Here is a 24,340-nt window from a genome sequence, read left to right as displayed (position 1 = left end):
GTAGAATACTGTGATCATTATGTGAGATCTTACAGACATTGATTCAGCTTGATCTAACTTTATTAAACGAGCAGCATTCGCCTGAATAGCCTGTTCTCTGCGCGTAAAGTATAGAATACACATTTGCAGAATCTTCGGAAGCTCTGGATCCACAGCCATGGCCTAAAAAGAAACTGGATGGAGCTAAGCACAGGCAAAATCCAAGACACATACCTGCTTCAGTCTGCTTTACACAAGACACTGGGAGAGGAATTCCCCTTTCAGCCAGTCAATAACCTACAACACAATGCCAAATATACTTTGGAGTTGCTTACCAAGAAGACAGTGAATCTTCGTGAGTGGCCGAGTTACAGTTTTGACTTAAATATGCTTGAAAATATATGGCAATACTTGAAAATTGCTGTCCAGCCATGATCCCCAACACCTTGACAGAGCTTGAAGAATTTTGAAAAGAATAATGGGCAAATATTGTACAATCCAGGTGTGCAAAGCTCTTAAGAGACTTAACCAAGAATGCTTATCTAATCAAGATATAATTGTTTTATTTTTCATAAATTCCACTTTGACAGAGTATTTTCTGTACATCGCTGACAAATGACGCATCCATTTTAAAACCTCTTAGATGTAAGGTCCCCTGGTTAGGGGACCTGCATGATTCTGGTACCGGTTCTGACTGACATTTTCGCTTAAATCGATTTGTGGACACCATAGATCGAAATGGCTTGCATTGAGCGATGGCCCTGGTTCCCACGGTCACAGTAGTATTTTTTCAGAGCCTGTGAAGTAGGATGTGAAATCTGAAACCACTTGAAGCTGGGATGTTCCTCCTACCATTTCAGCCACTGACACATTTTTTGTCATTTAGCAGACGCTCTCATCCAGAGCGACTTACAGTTAGTGAGTGCATACATTTTCATACTGGCCCCCCGTTGGAAACGAACCCACAACCCTGGCGTTGCAAGCGCCATGCTCTACCAACTGAGCTACAGGGGACTACACATGCCTGCAATCGTTACATCGTAGCGCAGCAGGAGAGAGTGGTTTCGTCACGGTAGTATTCAGAGATCGATTTATAGCCATTAATCTAAAATAATTAATAGATTTTAAACAAACACTTTCTGTTTGTCATAGACGAACAATATTAATATAAGATGAAAGGTGAGTTCCTAGTGAGTTCAGGAAGCCAATCTAGAGCTCTGTGAGACGTTCAGTGTTGGGGGCAAACATTTTGATCATGAGCGACCTTTAGAAAATATGCAAATGTTTTCTCTAACACTAAACATACACACATGTATTTTACAGTTATAAGGAAGGTGAAATCTTATAGTTAGTCATTTTATAATTTGATTATGCTATATTTAGAAAGCACATGTCATTTCAAGCCTTTATTCATACAGTTTTGTTGAATAGGAAATGCATCATATAAAATATTTCATATTTTCTAATTTGTACTGTGTACTTGAGCTTGTGTCCTCAAAAGTGACTACACCTCAGCAATCTATAACTGTTTTTACCAGAAAGGTGAGATTTTAACATTTTCTTTGAGGATGCAGCATTACTAGTTATTGTTTATGGTCCTCTCATGATAAATAATTACTTTTAGGGATTACGTAGATTACATTTTCGATTATATTTTGTTACATTTAACTGGTTATTCCCACTTTGTAACAATAAAATGTGAAGAAATCTAAGGAGAGTGAATACTTATGATAGGCACTGTACACGATGTAAAGCGGAGTGCCTGGATACAGCCTTCAGCCGTGGTATATTGGCCACAAACCCAACATAAATAGAACCGTAAACAAGTATTTCTGCATCATACCTGTGGTATATTGTCTGATATACACACAGCTGATTGCTGTTTCAGCCAATCAGCATCCAGGATCCAAACTACCTGGTTTGTAATCCATTTTATAAACCGGGTACCAGTTTATAATAGCAATAAGGCAGCTCAGGGGTTTGTGGTATATGGCCAATATACCATGGCTAAGTGCTGTATCCAGGCACTCCATTTCGCGTTGTGCATAAGAACAGCCCTTAGTCGTAGTATATTGGCCAATGTACCACACCCCCTCGGGCCTTATTGCTTAAGTAGCCATTTACATTATAAGTGTTTCTTATGTGTCAAATTATATTTTCCAGGTGGTGTCTAGTAGAAAGCATACTAGACCACTTGTGTTGAAGAACAACAGGCCTGCAGGAAAAGGGACCATTACAGTGAGTCACTTACAGAGATGTTTGTTGTTTTTCATCTGTTATGTTTGTTGTTGTCTGTTTTTTTACTTATTAATTTTCTTTGTAGATAAGTGCTGAAGAAATAAAAGACAACCGGGTGGTGAATTTTGAGGCTGAAGCAAGGAAACTGGACAACAAGGTATCGATACAATATTGAAGAATGTGCTCCAAACACGGGTCATCCCATGAGCAACGTATCTCTTGAAGTGATACTTGCTGCTCTGTAAAGCCAACAATTGAGAGAAATGAAGCACACAATAGTTAGCCTAGTTGCTTGTGTCTGTGTGACTGTTTGACTTATAATGTTTTGACTTTTTTTTTATGGCTGTTTCCAGGATTTCTTTGGGAAGTCGGATCCTTACCTGGAGTTCTACAAGCAGACAGAGACTGGATGGCAGCTGGCTCATAGAACAGAGGTAAAGTGCAACATAGACATATTTCTATGGAGTACAACACACTCTCATACGGCCCATTTCAACTGAGACTTTTTAATTGGTTTTACAACTATATATACAACTTCCATCCAGTTATGCATCAAATACTGTACTCCTGGTCTTATTTTGCATTTTGTGAATGTTAAAGAGGAAGTTTTTAATTGTTTGTGTGAAATGTGCATGCAATACCCATAGACTATGTAATATCCTGTTGCACACTAGAGATGGGCACGGTTAATCGAATATCCGGATATCCTAACAGACATTAGGACAATTAGGCCTATTTTAACAATGAAAACGTTTTGTCTAAATTAAATTGTCCATGTGACATTGTTACACACAAGGATATGACATTTGAAATGCATAATTTAATAAAACAACAAATGTAAGAAGGTAGTGTTTATGTATGCTGCATTGAGCTACTGCTTCAGACATCATGGCTTTGACAGTACATTTGTTTACAGTTGCACACTATACATGTAGCCTACAGTTCTGAGGACGCACAGTTGTTTTATTTTCAAGCTAATTATGTTTTACATGAAAAGGCATTTTACTATCATAGCGCATTTAGCCCTCCAACGGTATGCTATTTTCCCCTCTTCAGGGATTAGCCTTCATGCGCTCCAACGGAGGGTCCACAAGACCTGACACAGATCAAAGCAGAACACTCAACAGAAAACCTTTTTTAAACAATCACTTCTTTGATGGCTAACATCAGGCTTCTTTCGCAGTTGCTGTTAGCCGAGGCTACCGTTAGCCAAAAACTACCGAGCTAGCACCCTGAAAACAACTACGCACTGTCTGCTGTTGTGGCATTTTGCCTCATTCTGATTGGTCAAGAGTAGAGCATTTTATTTTTTTTGACTTCATGATATTATTCTATTAGTGAAATAACTTCAAATGACCATCACTATTGTGCACTGTTCCCTGACTCACACTGGAGTCAGTGCATAACATTTGCATTGTTTAGTCATGCGTGCATACATTTTTTGTGTGGTCCTCTGTAGCTCAGCTGGTAGAGCACGGCGCTTGTAACGTCAAGGTAGTGGGTTCGATCCCCGGGACCACCCATACACAAAAAATGTATGCACGCATGACTGTAAGTCGCTTTAGATAAATGCGTCAGCTAAATGGCTAATTAATTAATTAATTAAATTCTCCTTTTGTCTAGAAACTCATTACTCTCCTCCTATTCTTGGCCCAGATGCCTATAATGTGATTGAACCAAATGCAATGTAGCTAATGAGTGTCTGCTCGTGTACTGTGTCCAGACACTGGTGTTGTGGTACAGAGTGTGGTTAGTGGTAATGCGATTCAGATAATGGTTACTACAGTCATGGTCAAAAGTTTTGAGAATGACACAAGTATTGGTCTGCACAAAGTTTGCTGCTTCAGTGTTTTTAGATATTTTTGTCAGATGTTCCTATGGTATACTGAAGTATAATTACAAGCATTCCATAAGTGTCAAAGGCTTTTATTGACAATTACATTAAGTTTATGCAAAGAGTCAATATTTGCAGTGTTGACCCTTCTTTTTCAAGACCTCTGCAATCCGCCCTGGCATGTTGTCAATTAACTTCTGGGCCACATCCTGACTGATGGCAGCCCATTCTTGCATAATCAATGCTTGGAGTTTGTCAGAATTTGTGGGTTTTTGTTTGTCCACCCGCCTCTTGAGGATTGACCACACGTTCTCAATGGGATTAAGGTCTGGGAAGTTTCTTGGGCATGGACCCAAAATGTCGATGTTTTGTTCCCCGAGCCACTTAGTTATCACTTTTGCCTTATGGCAAGGTGCTCCATCATGCTGGAAAAGGCATTGTTCGTCACCAAACTGTTCTTGGATTGTTGGGAGAAATTGCTCTCGGAAGATGTGTTGGTACCATTCTTTATTCATGGCTGTGTTCTTAGGCAAAATTGTGAGTGAGCCCACTCCCTTGGCTGAGAAGCAACCCCACACATGAATGGTCTCAGGATGCTTTACTGTTGGCATGACACAGGACTGATTGTAGCGCTCACCTTGTCTTCTCCGGACAAGGTGTTTTCCGGATGCCCCAAACAATCGGAAAGAGAAAATGACTTTACCCCTTGAAGTTCTTGATGATTCGATAAATGGTTGATTTAGGTGCAATCTTACTAGCAGCAATATCCTTGCCTGTGAAGCCTTTTTTGTGCAAAGCAATGATGACGGCACGTGTTTCCTTGCAGGTAACCATGGTTAACAGAGGAAGAACAATGATTTCAAGCACCACCCTCCTTTTTAAAGCTTCCAGTCTGTTATTCTAACTCAATCAGCATGACAGAGTGATCTCCAGCCTTGTCCTCGTCAACACTCTCACCTGTGTTAACGAGAGAATCACTGACATGATGTCAGCTGGTCCTTTTGTGGCAGGGCTGAAATGCAGTGGAAATGTTTTTTGGGGATTAAGTTCATTTTCATGGCAAAGAGGGACTTTGCAATTAATTGCAATTCATCTGATCACTCTTCATAACATTCTGGAGTATATGCAAATTGCCATTCTCAAACCTTTTGATCACGACTGTATATTTGTCCCTGTGCCCTGCATAAGGTGGTGAAGAACAACCTGAACCCAACATGGAAACCCTTCAGAATCCCCCTGCAGTCTCTGTGTGGAGCAGACATGGACAAACCTATAAAGGTATGCAGACACACAACCACACGTGTTCCAGTACTAACCACCTTACACATCAGCAACTCTCGCACTGCACAGACACTGAAATATTCCAGATATTTTGTATTTGATTTGGGGAATGTTTTGATGTAACACCCTTCCTGGAATTGTGTGTGGTTTGCATGATAATAACACAGGTAATAACCTTAAGATACGTCACCTCCACAATTATTGGCACCCTTGATAAAAAGAAGAGCAAAAAATATTGTATAAATAATACAAATACTGAGCTATATTGTAGAGAAGAGAGTTTGTTTAACAAGTTTTTTTTTTCTATAAAAGATAGTTGCAAGGATAACGGCACTGAACCTTTTTCTGTAATGTTTTATGAGATTGGAGAACACATTGGGAGGGATCTTAAACCATTCATCCATTATAAAATCTTTCTTGATTCTGGATATCCTTTGGTCTGCGCTTATGGACTGCCCTCTTCAATTCAAACCACCGGTTTTGAATTGGGTTCAAGTCCGGAGACTGAGATGACCATAACAAAATGTAGATTTTTATGTGTGCTCTGGGTCATTGTCTTGCTGGACAATCCACTTGCCGACAATTTTCTGCCTCCTGGCAGAGGCAACCAGGTTTTTGGCTAAAATGTCTTGGTACTTGGTAGAGTTCATGATGCCATTGACCATAACATCAAAGATCCAACACCATATTTTACTGTAGGTAGGAGGTTCTTATCTGCATATGCATCCTTCTTTCGAAGTCAAACCCACCACTGGTTTGCGTGGCCAAAGACCTTAATTTTTGACTCATCTGACCATAGCACCTGGTTCCAATCTAACTGCCAATGCCATGTAGCTCCAGGCATTTACATTTGTTGGTTGCTCTCAAAAAATGACTTTTTTCTGGCAACCCTTCCAAAGAGCCTATTGGCATGAAGGTGGCGTCTATAATTGTACATTTGGAGACTTGGTGACCCAAGATATGACCAAGTTCTGTAATTCTCCGACGTTGGCCCTTGGATATTCCTTTACCTCCTGAACCATCTTCCTCACTAAGCTTGGGGACAATATATACAGTGGGGAAAAAAAGTATTTAGTCAGCCACCAATTGTGCAAGTTATCCCACTTAAAAAGATGAGAGAGGCCTGTAATTTTCATCATAGGTACATGTCAACTATGACAGACAAATTGAGGAAAAAAAATCCAGAAAATCACATTGTAGGATTTTTAATGAATTTATTTGCAAATTATGGTGGAAAATAAGTATTTGGTCACCTACAAACAAGCAAGATTTCTGGCTCTCACAGACCTGTAACTTCTTCTTTAAGAGGCTCCTCTGTCCTCCACTCGTTACCTGTATTAATGGCACCTGTTTGAACTTGTTATCAGTATAAAAGACACCTGTCCACAACCTCAAACAGTCACACTCCAAACTCCACTATGGCCAAGACCAAAGAGCTGTCAAAGGACACCAGAAACAAAATTGTAGACCTGCACCAGGCTGGGAAGACTGAATCTGCAATAGGTAAGCAGCTTGGTTTGAAGAAATCAACTGTGGGAGCAATTATTAGGAAATGGAAGACGTAAAAGACCACTGATAATCTCCCTCGATCTGGGGCTCCACGCAAGATCTCACCCCGTGGGGTCAAAATGATCACACGAACGGTGAGCAAAAATCCCAGAACTACACAGGGGGACCTAGTGAATGACCTGCAGAGAGCTGGGACCAAAGTAACAAAGCCTACCATCAGTAACACACTACGCCGCCAGGGACTCAAATCCTGCAGTGCGAGACGTGTCCCCCTGCTTAAGCCAGTACATGTCCAGGCCCGTCTGAAGTTTGCTAGAGTGCATTTGGATGATCCAGAAGAGGATTGGGAGAATGTCATATGGTCAGATGAAACTTTTTGGTAAAAACTCAACTCGTCGTGTTTGGAGGACAAAGAATGCTGAGTTGCATCCAAAGAACACCATACCTACTGTGAAGCATGGGGGTGTAAACATCATGCTTTGGGGCTGTTTTTCTGCAAAGGGACCAGGACGACTGATCCGTGTAAAGGAAATAATGAATGGGGCCATGTATCGTGAGATTTTGAGTGAAAACCTCCTTCCATCAGCAAGGGCATTGAAGATGAAACGTGGCTGGGTCTTTCAGCATGACAATGATCCCAAACAAACCGCCCGGTCAACGAAGGAGTGGCTTCGTAAGAAGCATTTCAAGGTCCTGGAGTGGCCTAGCCAGTCTCCAGATCTCAACCCCATAGAAAATCTTTGGAGGGAGTTGAAAGTCTGTGTTGCCCAGCGACAGCCCCAAAACATCACTGCTCTAGAGGAGATCTGCATGGAGGAATGGGCCAAAATACCAGCAACAGTGTGTGAAAACCTTGTGAAGACTTACAGAAAATGTTTGACCTGTGTCATTGCCAACAAAGGGTATATAACAAAGTATTGAGAAACTTTTGTTATTGACCAAATACTTATTTTCCACCATAATTTGCAAATAAATTCATTAAAAATCCTACAATGTGATTTTCTGGAAAAAAAATTCTCATTTTGTCTGTCATAGTTGACGTGTACCTATGATGAAAATTACAGGCCTCTCTCATCTTTTTAAATGGGAGAACTTGCACAATTGGTGGCTGACTAAATACTTTTTTGCCCCACTGTACATGCATCTTTTTCCAGCAAGTTTACCACTGTTCCAGGTATGAGATATATTTCAATTTCTATAAAGAAAAATATTTTACCCATTGTTTGGTTTACAGTGCCTTCAGAAAGTATTCTCACCCCTTTACTTTTTCCACATTTTGTTGTTACAGCCTGTATTTAAAAAGGATTAAATTGAGATTTTGTGTCACTGATCTAAACACAATACCCCATAATGTCAAAGTGGAATTTTGTTTCTAGACAGCTAAAATGTCTCGAGTAAATAAGAATTCAACCCCTTTGTTATTGCAAGCCTAAATAAGTTCAGGAGTAAAAATGTGCTAAGTCACATAATAAGTTGCATGGACTCATTCTGTGTTCAGTAATAGTGGTTAACATGATTTTTGAATGACCTCCCCATCTCTGTACCCCACATATACAATTATCTGTAAGTTCCCTCTATCGAGTGGTGAATTTCAAGCACAGATTCAACCACAAGCATGGTGGTGGCTGCATCATGTTATGGGTATGCTTATCATCGGCAAAGACTAGCTAAGGCAGGGGGGTCAAACTCATTCCATTGAGGGCCTAGTGTCTGCTGATTTTTGGGTTTTCCTTTCAATTAAGACCTAGACAACCAGTTGAAGGGAGTTCCTTACTAATTAGTGATCTAAATTCATCAATCAAGTACAAGGGAGGAGCGAAAACCCGCAGACACTCGGCCCTCCGTGGAATGACTAGGAAGGTTTTTTAGGATAAAAATAAATGGAATAGAACTAAGCACAGGCAGTTTTGACTTAAATTTGCTTGACTTGAAAATAGCTGTCTAGCAATAATCAACAATCAACTTGACAGAGCTTGAATAATAAAAAAAAAAAAGAATAATTGGCAGATATTGTACAATCCATGTGTGCAAAGCTCTTAGACTTACCCAAAAAGACTCCGCTGTAATCGCCGCCAAAGGTGCTTTTTGGGGGGCATACAATATAGCTCAGTATTTGTTTTTATTTTATATAGTATTTTTTGCTCATCTTAATCAAGGGTGCCAATAATGTTGGAGGTGACCGTACTTGTTAACGGTTTTAAACAGAGCGGGGAAAAAATAACTGCATTAACTCTCATGTTTTTATAATAGATTTTAAATGGTTATCTTTCTCTACTATTAGCTAAGTGGACTACTACTGTACGTAGTCTGTACAGCATTAGAGGGCATTGATTGATGTTGACAATTGGTGATTTTTCAGCTGTAAATACACCTAATGCAGTCTTTTAAGGAACAACTGATACCCACACTGGAGGACATGTGAGTTACCCTCGGACCTGGGTTCAAATTGTACTTTTTTGAGGGTTGTGATTGAGCCTGCCTGTGCCTACACTTTAAGGACTCTTTCATTGGTTTCAATGTCACAAACAAGCTCAATCAAGCACAAACAAAGTATTTATATGGAAACAAATCTTATTTAAACCCAGGTCAGTTACAGTCATCAGCACGGTGTGTGTGTCCAACTCCAACCTCATGTGTCTTCAGTAGAAGGGTGAAGTGACTAGCCAGTTGTCAGTAGTGGAACACTGGAATGGGTGGGAAACACTTACCCTGTAGTAGGCTGTATCCATCCTGTACTGATAGCCACGGATCCAGCACTTCCATAGACATCCATATTGTCTTTGTTGGACACATGGCGGAAATTGATGATGAAGCTTCCTCTGTCATCGTGGCATCATCTTGTTGTGCAGTAGTGTTAGTTAACTTAGTGTTAGTTAACTTAGTGTTATTTAACTTAGTGGGTGTGAACTTTGCTCTGAGTTTGGTTTGCTGTCTTGGTTTGGTGTTTTCCATTGCATGATCTTCTTGTTCACCCTCTGTCTGATTCTTAGTGAATATGATGTGAACGATGTTTGTTTGGGGTTTGAAACAGTTTGTGTGTTCATGTTACACACATCTTTTGAGGAGTCATCTTGTGGCTTGTTGCTAACCTGTTGATAACTCAGACTATGCTCGTCCTAAGGTGGAGTGCTACGACTATGACAATGATGGATCTCATGACCTCATTGGAATCTTTGAGACCACCATGACACGTCTGCAAGAGGCATCGCGTACCTCACCGGTGAGATGGAGTGCAAGGGTTACTCTGCATGTGTCTGTCTGTGTGGTGCTTCTCATCCTTGCTCCTCTGACCCTCCACAGGCTGAGTTTGAATGTATCAACAGTAAAAAGCAACAGAAGAAGAAGGGATACAAAAACTCTGGTGTGGTGAGTGTGAAGCTGTGTCAGGTGGTGAAGGAGTATACCTTCCTGGACTACATCATGGGCGGTTGCCAGATCAACTTCACTGTGAGTAAAGATGTCTCTCTAAATGACCTCTAGCACAGAAATGTACCTTTCATGCTGAGTTTTCTGTATTGTACGTCACACTTGTTTGTTTTATTATTCATTGTATTTCAATTTGTATCCTATGCCTGCCAGCTAAAATGTATTCTCGGGGTTGAATAAAGTTCATTGAATTGAACTGCCACCACAACAAGCCTCGTCTCTGTCTCCCTCTCCCTCTGTAGGTGGGTATTGACTTCACAGGGTCAAACGGTGACCCCAAGTCTCCCCAGTCTCTCCACTATATCAGTCCACAGGGGGTCAATGAATACCTGTCTGCCATCTGGTCCGTTGGCATGGTGATCCAAGACTATGACAGGTAATCTGACCTGTACTACTCCCTATATACTACATTATGTATGGTGCGGTGACTGGGAAACTCATATGCTGAATTATTTATTTTCCCCATGTAAATTCAATGGTGCTGTATGTTTTTGCTTGTACTGCCTGCCCCTGGAACTGTTGGATGCAAAAATACTGGTTTTACCATTTATCCGGCTTTGCATTCTGTTAACCTTAGGCAATAGTTGTATGTGTGAATGTTAATGATTAGGAGGAGTGTGTGTTGATATTCATGTTTAAAGATGGAATGTGCTGATGCATTTAAAGTTAGCAAGTAAGCTGTTTAGTTAGACTGAGGTGGTTTCCATAGACAAGGTGTCATGATATGACCATGCCTCTTAGTTTCCATTGTGGTTGGATCATTGTTCTGAATGATAGGGAAGTATCTGACTGAAATGTTCCCTGCAGTGACAAAATGTTCCCTGCCTTTGGCTTTGGAGCACAGATCCCACCCACCTGGCAGGTAAATATGGATTTTCATATGGTGAACATCTTAATATCTCGTGGACAGACGCATGTAACAGGATAAAAATGCAAGAAAAGCCCTATCAGAATGCTAATAAAATTAGCACAAACTAATAGTGAAATCACATAGGCGCTGTTAGCTAAACGCTAATGAGCGAAAACTAACAAACTCATTGCAATGACATGCAAATCCATAAAGTTATACAAGCATAGCTAGTTGCTACCGAATGTCATTTTTGGTGAGTGTGGACATTTACAAGCGAAAGTGAATGAGAGAAATTTTGCAAATGAACAAAGTTGTGACGCATGCTTTTCTGAAGGAAGAGCAACACGTGTACACGGAGAAGAATGAAGGATATAAAAACGCTTGTAGGAAGCACAGGGAAAAAATCACATCCAGAGCTCTTTGACTTCTGGCAGAAAGCCATTCTACGATATCTGATGGCAAACATTTAGTAGTGAATTGCATACAAGTGTAACTTCATCACCTCATGTGCGCTGCACAACAGATATTCGCAGCAAGATATATATATAATGCTATGGACTCGCCAGCTCCCGCTTTCTCCCGTTGTGATATTTACAAACACGTAACTGGCTCAACTGTTCTAGGGAACTACGGTAAGCTTCATAATGTGACCAGTGAAATGAAGATCGCAATCTGCTTTATCTCCTAACGTATTGCACAAGTTGACTGCAGTTATTAACTTAAAAAGTAGCTACAAATATTCAAATGTATTGAAAAACTTCAAATAAATAGTTTTGACGGTATTGAAAAACCATCCCGTGGCTTTTTACAAATACCCCGGTATATGGCATATACGGTATACTGCCCAACCCTACCATGTAACTAAGAAATTCGCTGGAAAGAAACCTGAAAATTATTTGTTTTGTTGAACAGGCATGACTGGTTCGAGATATCCGTCGTAAAACGACAGTGGCGAAGGATATCATTGCAACTTAACGCAGATCCAAGTTCAGTTTTGAGATCCAATGGTGTCATTAGCGTAGGGTTAGCTGGACGTTTCTGATTGGTCTTGGAACTGTGACAACTGGCAGCCTCTCCCCGCTTGACTCAGTGGGATATTTAGTGATTTTGCCAACACAGCCAGATATGTTCACAATCTTGTACCCTTAACCATTTTTAAACTGACTATCGTATTTGTTGATTAAATCAGACGTTTTATTAATGCAATGAGTAATCCAGGAATGTCACAAGTTAATTGACACAAGAAAAATAGCAACTCTACAGAGCGCAATGACTACAATGAATGGCTAAATTACTTCCGGACACAAAGGGTCCGCGGAGCTCCACTTTCTCACCACTATTAGGCAAGGTTTTAGTTCTGGGTATCTGAGATGGTGAACATCGCGGTCCTGCTTTAAATGACGTTCAGCTTATAAAGGCTTCAAAAAGCCATTATGCCTTCATAAGCACTACATAAATGTGTTACAAAGCATCTATAACCGTATGTCATGCTTTATAAAGGGTTCATAAATGTGGCATAACTGACATAATCAATGTCAAATGTGACATAACCCACTATGTCGAATATGATATAAACACGTTCTTTATAAAGGATGACATGTTGTGCTGAAGGATGGCATACGCTCTAAAGTGATGTCATGTCACATTACACCTAATCTCGTTCCCAGACACTTCCGCCCAAATGCCCGGAAGGTCTGGTGGACCAACGCATCAAACTTGGCCTTCATTAGTTAGTGTTAGGTTTAAAATAAAATGTTAAGAAAAATAGTGGAAATAGGCAGGGATTAACAATAATTATGACTTTTTGACTGCGTTAAATAGTGATGGTGACAATACTTTACTCAGTAAGGTCACTCCTATAGAATTATAAGGCCAACTTTGAATGGTTGATATCCCAGGCTTATATATGCTGTGTGTGTAATAGTCTGGAGACGACGTTACACCAAGAAACACTTACCTTGATGAAAGCTCCCAACCTAAAGAAATTTAAAGTGTCTTTCTTCTGGAACCAAGTTACATGTTCCTCAGTACACAAACACGCACACAACAAAAACAAGCCATACCGTGCGGTGCTGGGCCCAGTCAAGTCTTTGACACATTCACCCACTTCCCCGCTGAACGATCAGCCACAAAATGTTGCCACCATTGTAACAGGTTGTAATCAAGCCCTGGTCTCCACCATGGGAACAGAAGAGGAATACCTGATGCGGTAGTCTCAGGGTGGACTACGCCAAATCATCTTGGTTCTGACACACACACACACACACACACACACACACGCAAGCTTTGCCCTACAGTAACCTGTGGATCATGAGAGAACCTTCATAAATCAGCAGAATGTTAACAACCTATTTATTGACACTTTATGTAGTGTCCTGTAATACTTAGTTTGAAGTGAGATGCCTTCGGTCATTCATAACACATCCATAAAGACTATCGCATGACTCTGTACTTAATTTAAATCAAATCAAATTTTATTGGCCACATGCGCCAAATACAACAGGTGCAGACATTACAGTGAAATGCTTACTTACAGCCCTTAACCAACAGTGCATTTATTTTTAATAAAAAAGTAAAATAAAACAACAACAAAAAAGTGTTGAGAAAAAAGAGCAGAAGTAAAATAACAGTAGGGAGGCTATATATACAGGGGGGTACCGGTGCAGAGTCAATGTGCGGGGGCACCGGCTAGTTGAGGTAGTTGAAGTAATATGTACATGTGGGTAGAGTTAAAGTGACTATGCATAAATAATTAACAGAGTAGCAGCAGCGTAAAAAGATGGGGTGGGGGGGGGCAGTGCAAATAGTCTGGGTAGCCATGAATAGCTGTTCAGGAGTCTTATGGCTTGGGGGTAGAAGCTGTTGAGAAGTCTTTTGGACCTAGACTTGGCACTCCGGTACCGCTTGCCGTGCGGTAGCAGAGAGAACAGTCTATGACTAGGGTGGCTGGAGTCTTTGACAATTTTGAGGGCCTTCCTCTGACACCGCCTGGTATAGAGGTCCTGGATGGCAGGAAGCTTGGCCCCAGTGATGTACTGGGCCGTACGCACTACCCTCTGTAGTGCCTTGCGGTCGGAGGCCAAGCAGTTGCCATACCAGGCGGTGATGCAACCAGTCAGGATGCTCTCGATGGTGCAGCTGTATAATCTTTTGAGGATCTGAGGACCCATGCCAAATCATTTGTCTCCTGAGGGGGAATAGGCTTTGTCGTGCCTTCTTCACGACTGTCTTGGTGTGTTTGGACCATGATAGTTCGTTGGTGATGTGGACACCAAGGAACTTGAAGCTCTCAACCTGTTCCACTACAGCCCCGTCGATGAGAATGGGGGCGTGCTCGGTCCTCTTCTTTTTCCTGTAATCCACAATCATCTCCTTTGTCTTGGTCACGTTGAGGGAGAGGTTGTTATCCTGGCACCACACATGCCAGGTCTCTGACCACCTCCCTATAGGCTGTCTCATCGTTGTCGGTGATCAGGCCTACCACTGTTGTGTCGTCGGCAAACTTAATGATGGTGTTGGAGTCGTGCCTGGCCATGCAGTCATGGGTGAACAGGGAGTACAGGAGGGGGACTGAGCACGCACCCCTGAGGGGCCCCCGTGTTGAGGATCAGTGTGGCAGATGTGGTGTTACCTACCCCTTACCACCTGGGGCGGCCCGTCCAGGAAGTCCAGGATCCAGTTGCAGAGGGAGGTGTTTAGTCCCAGGATCCTTAGCTTAGTGATGAGCTTTGAGGGCACTATGGTGTTGAATGCTGAGCTGTAGTCAATGAATAGCATTTTCACATAGGTGTTCCTCTTGTCCAGGTGGGAAAGGGCAGTGTGGAGTGCAATAGAGATTGCATCATCTGTGGATCTGTTGGAGCGGTATGCAAATTGGAGTGGGTCTAGGGTTTCTGGGATAATGGTGTTGATGTGAGCCATGACCAGCCTTTCAAAGCACTTCATGGCTACAGACGTCAGTGCTACGGGTCGGTAGTCATTTAGGCAGGTTATCTTAGTGTCCTTGGGCACGGGGACTATGGTGGTCTGCTTGAAACATGTTGGTATTACAGACTCAGTCAGGGACATGTTGAAAATGTCAGTGAAGACACTTGCAAGTTGATCAGCACGTGCTCGGGGTACATGTCCTGGTAATCCGTCTGGCCCTGCGGCCTTGTGAATGTTGACCTGCTTAAAAGTCTTACTCACATCGGCTACGGAGAGCGTGAACACATAGTCATCCGGAACAGCTGGTGCTCTCATGCATGCTTCAGTGTTGCTTGCCTCGAAGCGAGCATAGAAGTGGTTTAGCTCGTCTGGTAGGCTTGTGTCACTGGGAAGCTCGCGGCTGTGCTTCCCTTTGTAGTCTGTAATAGTTTTCAAGCCCTGCCACATCCCACGAGCGTCAGAGCCGGTGTAGTAATATTCAATCTTAGTCATGTATTGACTCTTTGCCTGTTTGATGGTTCGTCGGAGGGCATAGCGGGATTTCTTATAAGCGTCCGGGTTAGAGTCCCGCTCCTTGAAAGCGGCAGCTCTACCCTTTAGCTCAGTGCGGATGTTTCCTGTAATCCATGGCTTCTGGTTGGGGTATGTACGTACGGTCACTGTGGGGACGACATCATCGATGCACTTATTGATGAAGCCAGTGACTGATGTGGTGTACTCCTCAATGCTATCTGAAGAATCCCGGAACATGTTCCAGTCTGTGCTAGCAAAACAGTCCTGTAGCTTAGCATCTGCGTCATCTGACCACTTTTTTATTAACCGAGTCACTGGTGCTTCCTGCTTTAGTTTTTGCTTATAAGCAGGAATCAGGAGGATAGAGTTATGGTCAGATTTGCCAAATGGAGGGCGAGGGAGAGCTTTGTATGCGTCTCTGTGTGTGGAGTAAAGGTGGTCTAGAGTTTTTTTTCTTCCTCTGGTTGCACATTTAACTTGCTGGTAGAAATTAGGTAGAACGGATTTAAGTTTCCCTGCATTAAAGTCCCCGGCCACTAGGAGCGCTGCCTCTGGATGAGCGTTTTCCTGTTGACTTATGGCCTTATACAGCTCATTCAGTGCAATCTTAATGCCAGCATTGGTTTGTGGTGGTAAATAGACAGCTATGAAAAATATAAATGAAAACTCTCTTGGTAAATAGTGTGGTCTACAGCTTATCATAAGATACTCTACCTCAGGCGAGCAAAACCTTGAGACTTCCTTAGTATTTGATTTTGTGCACCAGCTGTTGTTTACAAATATACACAGACCGCCACCCCTTGTCTTACCGGTGTCAGCCATTCTATCCTGCCGATGTAGCGTATAGCCCGCTAGCTGTATGTTATCCATGTCGTCGTTCAGCCACGACTCGGTGAAACATAAGATATTACAGTTTTTAATGTCCCGTTGGTAGGATAACCGTAATCTTAGGTCATCCAATTTATTTTCCAATGATTGAAGATTGGCTAATAGGATTGATGGGAGCAGCAGTTTACTCGCTCGCCGTCGGATCTTTACAAGGCATCCCGACCTACGTCCACGATATCTCCGTCTCTTCCTCATGCGAATGACGGGGATTTGGGCCTTGTCGGGTGTCTGTAAGATATCCTTCGCGGCCGCCTCGTTGAAGAAAATTTATTTGTCCAATACGAGGTGAGTAATCGCTGTCCTGATATCCAGAAGCTCTTTTTGGTTATAAGAGACGATGGCAGAAACATTATGTACAAAATAAATTACAAATAACGCGGAAAAACACACATAATAGTACAATTGGTTAGAGGGCTGTAAAACGGCAGCCATCTTCTCCGGCGCCATTTCGGAAAAAGTCAGACCCATTTGGTAATTTTATAACATAAATGCCTTGTAACATATACATTTACATTTTAGTCATATGACGCTGTACTTACTATAAGTGACCGACTGGCTCGATTCGGTCTGATGTAGCAACATTTTAAATTGTTTTTTGCATTGGATAAAAGTAGAGACTCAGAGCTAGAAAATGGTATATCATACACTACAGTTGAGGAACAATGGGAAAGTAATTCTGCTTTGAAAGTTGATAAACTTGTAAACCCACTTTTGAGAAAATGGCCATTGAATGTTTTGGTACACCTACTGGAGAGCTCTTCTTTGTCTACACACATTCAGCATCGTTCACACCCTCTTAAGCCAGCCCCACCCATCTCTTTAAGATTTCAAGACAAAAGGCTGGTTTATACTACGTCTATCGACATGTCTGTAGACAGTTGTCGCAGTGACATCATGAACATTCTATTGTCGTTATGAAAAAGTATAAACACAAAAACGACATGCTGCATGACATCAGCAGCCTGGTGGTCCAAAATAGCATAGTGTATTTTAACATCAATAAACCCATCCGTTTAAAAATGAATTTAGTATATGTCAATCTAGCAAACTAGGCAACTAAAAGCACCCTTTGAAACAATGTTTTGGTTCGATTCTAGCTTATTAGTTAGCTAGCTAACATTAAGTTTGCTGGCTAGCCAGTTCAAATAATGACCATATCATAGCTGACAATGTCTTAACTTTACCTAATTTGTGTTCATTGTTCCAGAAAATAAACTCACAACAAGATCATTATTTACAAGTTAATGTCGAGCTAATTACAGAAAATATCTTACGGTTGTGAGTGTGATGAAATAAAAGCAGGGCATTCTACCGGAGAATTTTAGAACTTGGACACTGTCTCGTTGGCCTAACGTTATATCCTAATTCGACTTTGGTGCAGGTCATGTTGTTCTTCACATTACTGTCTCTGGTAAACACACACTATATCAACTAAAATCAAAGTTTATTTGTCACATGCACAGGATACAGAAGGTGTAAACAGTACAGTGAAATGTTTACTTGCATAGTGGAGTGTCTTGTTTAATCCCAACTCATAACGTTACTACCATGCATGAATCTGCAGGTAGCTAAAGCTATCCAACTAGGTTCAATGTTAGCTAGCTAGCTAACGTTAGGCTATAACTAGCGACACAAATGGCTTTCTGACAAAATTATAAATTCTTACCTGTATACCGGATAATAATTGTCTACACATTAACAATGATTCATATTTGTTCATATTTAAGTGACATTTGCATTAAATGTGGGTTTTAACCCATGTTTCAAGGTCAAATAAATGCCCCCAATGCGAATCACTGTATATGTAATACATATTGGCTTAGAGCAAGAACTATTCTCGGTGCAGCAGTAAAAGTATTGTAGGGAATACTCAGTAGGGTCTGTAGAATGTATATATGGTGTCATTTCATGGGGCTCTGAATGATACGGAGTGTTGCTGGCCTTTTACTCCGCCCATTCCATTGGTGGCCGAATCACATCATATGTGGGCTTACTGCACTACAGAAAACCTGCTAACCAAACAACAGTGCAGGGCATGCTCACTGAATTAAAGGGCAACTACACTCTATCAACATTTTTCCCAGACCTCAAAAGTCATCCCCTGATGTGGTTTAAGCATTGCTGTGAACACAGAACATGTAATTTTGTGGGTTTTCTATTAAAGAAGTGTGAAAAAACGGGTAAACCAGAAAAAAATGGGGAAATCTGAAACCTGGAAAAATTAAATCAACAAAATCATGCTGTGCATGACTGCACTTTAGACTTTAGAGTGCGTGTCATACTGCAGCACAGCATTTTGAGGAAAGTTGTGGTCGGGTCCAATATTGACTATGCACCCAAGAGGGAAAGAGGTTGGGCCATCCTAGAAATGTTTTAATGAAATATAATATATCAAATTAGCAGACACTTATCCAAAGCTACTTTTATTTAGAACTGCCTCAATATATATATATATATATATATATATATATATATATATATATATATATATATATATATATATAAATGGCCTTTATTAAGCGGTGCTTATGCAACCTTTTTATAAAGCATAGGTTTGTCATATATACATAGTGGGTTATGTCACATTTGACATAGTTGGATATGTCACACAGTTATGCCACATTTATGAACCCTTTATAAAGCATGACATATGGTTATAGATGTAACACATTTATGTAGTGTTTATGGAGCCTTTAAGCTGCACGTCATTTCAAGCGGGACCCATTTGGGTCTACAAGTATTATTTCTAGCAGAAATTCTAATTTGAATTTTCTGGATGTATTGTGTTTTACAGGTTTCTCATGAGTTCCCTCTCAGTTTCAACCCTGCAAATCCATTCTGTGCAGGTATGTGTGCAGACAGTTTTTGAAGGAAACCGTTATAACATGGTAATTAATATATGGTTTGGGAGTTTTTCACAGTTTGTGTGTGCGTCTACAGGCATCGAGGGTATAGTGGAGGCCTACAGAGTGTGTCTTCCCCAGGTGAAGCTCTACGGTCCCACTAACTTCTCTCCCATCATCAACCATGTAGCCCGCTCCGCTCTGCAGGCTACCCAGCAGAAAACTGCCTCTGTGAGTAGCTATGCTACATACTGTACTGCCTCTGTGAGTAGCTATGCTACATACTGTACTGCCTCTGTGAGTAGCTATGCTACATACTGTACTGCCTCTGTGAGTAGCTATGCTACATACTGTACTGCCTCTGTGAGTAGCTATGCTACATACTGTACTGCCTCTGTGAGTAGCTATGCTACATACTGTACTGGCTCTGTGAGTAGCTATGCTACATACTGTACTGGCTCTGTATGTACTGTAAGGTTTTCCAGCACACAGCTTTGACCTACTACGGTAGCTATGTTGGTCTACTGTACTTCAAACAACATGTAGGCAGATTGCTTAGGATTCCATCCTCAAATAGCCTAATTTATACTCCTCATCCGCTTCTCCTCCCTCCTCCTCCAAGCAATACTTTGTCCTCCTGATCATAACGGACGGTGTGATCACGGATCTGGACCAGACACGCTCTGCCATCGTTAACGCCTCCCGTCTGCCCATGTCCATTATCATCATCGGTGTGGGCGGGGCCGACTTCACCGCCATGGAGTTCCTGGACGGTGACGACGGGCGGCTCAGGGCGCCAACGGGAGAGACGGCTGCGCGGGACATCGTCCAGTTCGTCCCCTTCAGACAGTTCCAGAACGTGAGTAGATAGTCATGCTGCCCTGCTCTCTGGAAAGGCTTCGATGATAGTATCCATATGTTTCTACAACATTGTTTATAGGATGACTGAGGTGTTGATACCATAGAAAAGGATGTCCGCAATTATGGCGTCATTGACTTGAATGGGAAGCCTGTTCTACTCATTCTAGGTCTGTGATTGTAGTCTGGTGTAATCTGTCTCCTGTGTACTGACTAACTGCCTGATTTAACTAAGGATGCCACCCAGCATGGGTTTAACCACCTCAAATGATCAAAAGCATCTCCTTTCCTATCATCATAGATCCTCAATTGCTTATATCTGCATCACTTCAACCATCCCCCCAACCCTTAGAGCTTCTCCCACCCAGCATTGTTACTGTACCCTCTCATCTTGTTTCAGGCACCCAGGGAAGCTCTTGCTCAAAGCGTACTGGCAGAGTTGCCTGGACAAGTGGTGTCCTACTTCAGTGTACACAAACTGAAGCCTCCCCATGACCCTGAGTCCCAGCCCTCAGCCCCGTCAGCCTCAGCCTTATGAGTCCCAGCCTCAGCCCAGTACTTCGTAGAAATGTAGGGATACATACCCCAAACGCTTCAGCTACTCCCCATTGGCTTCTTCAACCCAACCCCTGTCTGTGTGCTTCCTTGCATGGTACGCCTGTCCTAGCTAGTAACTAGCTTAGAATAATCGTAGTGCATGGCTGCTTGCAGGGCCCACCCAGTCCTATTGTTGTCATTTGTGATAGAAATCGACTTAACGGTTTATTTTGTATGAAAATAAAAATACAAGTTCATGGTCTTGAGGGACTTGAATGAATGAAAGTAGTCCCATTCAATGCATTGTTCTGCTCACCCCTGTATTGTCAGCCTGGTATTTAAGCGTTATCCCTTCCTCTGCATTTTCCTTCGTTATTGTCTCTTAACTTTCTCCATTATCCTCTCTTTTCTCTCCAGTCTCCTAAAGAGGCTCTGGCCCAGTCTGTGTTGGCTGAAGTCCCTGGTCAGGTGGTCACCTACTTCAACATGAACAAGCTGAGTCCTCCCAACACTGACGCTCCCCCTGCCTCCGTCCCTACACCAGCAGCTACCGCAGACAGGCCCACCCTCACCTCCTAGTGCCCAGGAGAGGAACCAACAACCAACCCCAGTACCCAGCACTCCAACCTATCCCCACCTCACAGAAGACAAAGTACACTGTCAGGATGAGTAGACAGTCGCTCATCTCAGTAGCTACCATAAGCACTCTCTGCTATCTATCATTGTGTCAAAGGGATCATGACCGGTTAACAAATCTCTAGCCATTACTAACTAGCATGCGTCAGGTTGAATTGAGCAGGGTGGAAGTTTTGTAGGGGGAACTTCTCCAAGTTAAAACAAAACACTGCATGTGTACTTACAGCAACCAACCACACATTGGTCCAGTCTGGCTTGTTCCCAATCTCCGTCAATAGGCCAAGCCCACAGCATGTGTACATATACTCATATGCACAGTGCCTAGTGAAAGTCTACACATCCTCTTGCACAGTTGTCACATTTTGCTGCCTTAAAACTAAATCTAAAAAGGGATTACATTTGTATTTTTTGCTACAATATGGATTACGATTCTACATGTTGCTCACTATATGTCTGCTGAAGAGAAGGCATTAAAAAAAAGTTTTTTTTTGATCAGTCATGGAAAGAAAAGTGTTAGCTTACTATTTAAAAAGAAGATGGAGAACATGCTATTTGATGAAAAATACAAGAGTTTTGGCGCAGGTACAGCCAATTTAATGCTAGCTGGCCAAAAAAAAGGTATTATATTTTTTTCCAAAATCAATACTTGTCAAAGTATCGATTTATAATATTGTCCAAAATAATATTGCGACATGAAACTGTATCAATTGTTGCCCCATCACTACTTTAATTGCCGCCAAAGGTGCTTCCACCAAGTATTAACTCTGGGGTGTAAAGACATACACAATCAAGACATCTTTTGTTTATTTTTTAAAATTAATTTAGACAATTTTCTTTACTTCTTCAATTTCAAAATGTGGAGCAGGCTGTGTAGATCAGAATGAAATCACTTTAAAATATGTCATTTTAAGGTAGCAAAATGTGACAACTGTAGAAGGGGCGTGTAGACTCACTAGGCACTATATCTTTTTTTAAGTAGCCTAATGCTTCTTAGTTGCTCCTATTTTATACTGTTTGGCATTTTATTTTTGCCTTTTTGTCATTTTTAGCAGACACTCTTATCCAGAGCAATTTACAGGAGCAATTATGGTTAAGTGCCTTGCTCAAGGGCACATCGACAGATTTTTCACCTAGTCAGCTTGGGATTCAAACCAGTAACCTTAGTTACTGGCCCAACGCTCTTAACTGCTAGGCTACCTGCCGCCCTATTTCAGTATAAACCTTGCTTCGTCAGATGTTTTGTTATAAATTTATAGATTTTTTTATAGTTGTAGTTTGGCACATTTTTATATATTCCTGTATACTACTAAGTTTAATTCTCAGTATAGATTCTTAGTTATCAAGCTGTGAGTAGCACTATATCTACAGTAATTGTCCAGTCCTCAAATTAATGGTTTGGATATACATTTTGTTTATTCAAACAGGCTAAATTCATGCTTCTTTTTAAGGAATGGTATTTAAACTGACGGTTTAGCAAATTGGATATTGTGTTGTGAATGCAGCTTTTATGAGTGAATGGCATTCATAGTGTATTAATCGTTCCACTCCAGAATAATGATGATTACTTGATGTTTGTGTATTGAGTTGCTATAGAGCACTCTTGTTTTTCTTCCTCTTGTGCCAATTATGCTTGAAGAGCCACTTTATGGACTAGCTAGCAGAGTTCCTAATCCATTTGAGCATAAATACAAATAATTGAATTCAATTATGACCATATTAATTATATAAATGTCAGCTTTAGCTTAGAGTATATATTGTTTTACATTTCTGTTATATAGGTAATATTGATAAACAATTTACTTGATTTAACCTCTCCTTCCCCATTGATAATTGATCAGGTTTAATATGACCTAAACTGGAAGTACAACTTCAACTGGATTAGTTATTTTGTCATTCATAATTGTGTACAGTTTATGGGTTCATAAAAATGGAGGGCCTTATATTATAGATATTACTATAGTAAGTAACACAATCAAATTGTTCTTTCTGCTCTTCCATGTTATGTCAATGTCCTGTATTATTTTATAAACTGGGTGGTTCAAGCCCTGAATGCTGATTGGCTAAAAGCAGTGGTATATCAGACCGTCCGTATACCATGGGTATGACAAAAAAGTACTTTTTATTGTTCTAATTAGTTTGGTAACCAGTTGCGTCATGCATAAGAACAGCCCTTAGCTGTGGTATATTGGCTATATACCACACCCCCCGGGCCTTATTGCTTAAGTATGTGTGCCTTGGCCATTTATAGCTGTTTTTTCCCCAAAGGAATCAAGCATATTCTTAATATTGTATGATGATCAGAAGTAAACATTATTGCTTATCTACCACAATGTTTCTCATTCTTCTTATGGGGAAAAAAACTGTTTGCTTCTTCAGCTTGTTTTTTTATGTTATATTGATTCCATAGGATGCTAAGGCTGTGTTTACACAGGCAGCCCAATTCTGTTAATTTTTTTCCATAAATTGGTATTTTGACCAATCAGATCAGCTCTAAAAAATATCTGATGTGATTGGTCAAAAGACCAATTAGTGGTAAAAAAGATTATAATTGGGCTCCTTAACTGAAAAATGAAATGAAAAAGATAGCAAGACACTGCAGTTGTAGTAAATATTTTAATAGTTTTATGTAAAATTAAGTACTATTTACAGTGTACAAAGTTTAACATACCGGTATTCTCCATCATATTGGCTAGCAGCACAGAGATCAGAACCCCTCACTGACTAATCAAAGCATAATCAATTGTCAACAACGCACTCAAAATGTGTTTCTGGGTTCCAAGATCAATCGAAACATAATAAATAAACATAATTATAATAAGCTGCTAAACATTTTTGCTACGGTGTGCACTAATGAATACACCCCGGTGCAGTAGAGGAATATAAACAAAGATGGCGGATCCCAGTAATGGATCAGATGTCTCACCCTCTCCTCTTTTACTTCCCCTGCTGCTCCTTCACTTGTGCAGCCTGGAAAGAAAGAAGAAAACATTAACCTCAGTCATATATATTTCTACTGTACAG

At 41.1% G+C, this 24,340-nt stretch overlaps 2 protein-coding genes across 3 annotated transcripts in view; one reads left to right on the top strand and one right to left on the bottom strand.

Moving 5' to 3' along the window:
* Positions 1-22,339, top strand: part of cpne3 (copine III) — a 31,796-nt gene extending 9,457 nt beyond the window's left edge. Inside the window, exons 4-16 of one of the 2 annotated variants that reach the window (XM_041861924.2) lie at positions 2,143-2,217; positions 2,303-2,374; positions 2,571-2,651; positions 5,240-5,329; positions 9,963-10,061; positions 10,142-10,288; positions 10,510-10,643; positions 11,075-11,129; positions 19,240-19,291; positions 19,386-19,519; positions 19,911-20,147; positions 20,547-20,716; positions 21,101-21,192. In XM_041861924.2, the coding sequence (XP_041717858.1) occupies positions 2,143-2,217; positions 2,303-2,374; positions 2,571-2,651; positions 5,240-5,329; positions 9,963-10,061; positions 10,142-10,288; positions 10,510-10,643; positions 11,075-11,129; positions 19,240-19,291; positions 19,386-19,519; positions 19,911-20,147; positions 20,547-20,684 (1,314 nt within the window). In that variant the 3' untranslated portion in view covers positions 20,685-20,716; positions 21,101-21,192. Of the gene's footprint in view, positions 1-2,142; positions 2,218-2,302; positions 2,375-2,570; positions 2,652-5,239; positions 5,330-9,962; positions 10,062-10,141; positions 10,289-10,509; positions 10,644-11,074; positions 11,130-19,239; positions 19,292-19,385; positions 19,520-19,910; positions 20,148-20,546; positions 20,717-21,100 lie in introns of both variants that reach the window. The other variant, XM_041861923.2, reaches the window with a different exon arrangement.
* Positions 22,340-22,887: 548 nt separating this feature from the next.
* The window catches only part of LOC121549931 (cyclic nucleotide-gated cation channel beta-3-like), a 37,437-nt gene continuing 35,984 nt past the window's right edge, over positions 22,888-24,340 (bottom strand). The window contains exon 18 of the mRNA XM_041861922.2: positions 22,888-24,286. Within this exon, the coding sequence (XP_041717856.2) occupies positions 24,254-24,286 (33 nt within the window). The 3' untranslated portion in view covers positions 22,888-24,253. The remainder of the gene's footprint in view (positions 24,287-24,340) is intronic.

Source organism: Coregonus clupeaformis, chromosome 34 (assembly GCF_020615455.1).
Source record: "Coregonus clupeaformis isolate EN_2021a chromosome 34, ASM2061545v1, whole genome shotgun sequence".
Lineage (NCBI taxonomy): Eukaryota > Metazoa > Chordata > Actinopteri > Salmoniformes > Salmonidae > Coregonus > Coregonus clupeaformis.
The sequence above is the reverse complement of the archived record's forward strand: the minus strand, read 5'-3'. Positions and strand labels throughout refer to the sequence as shown.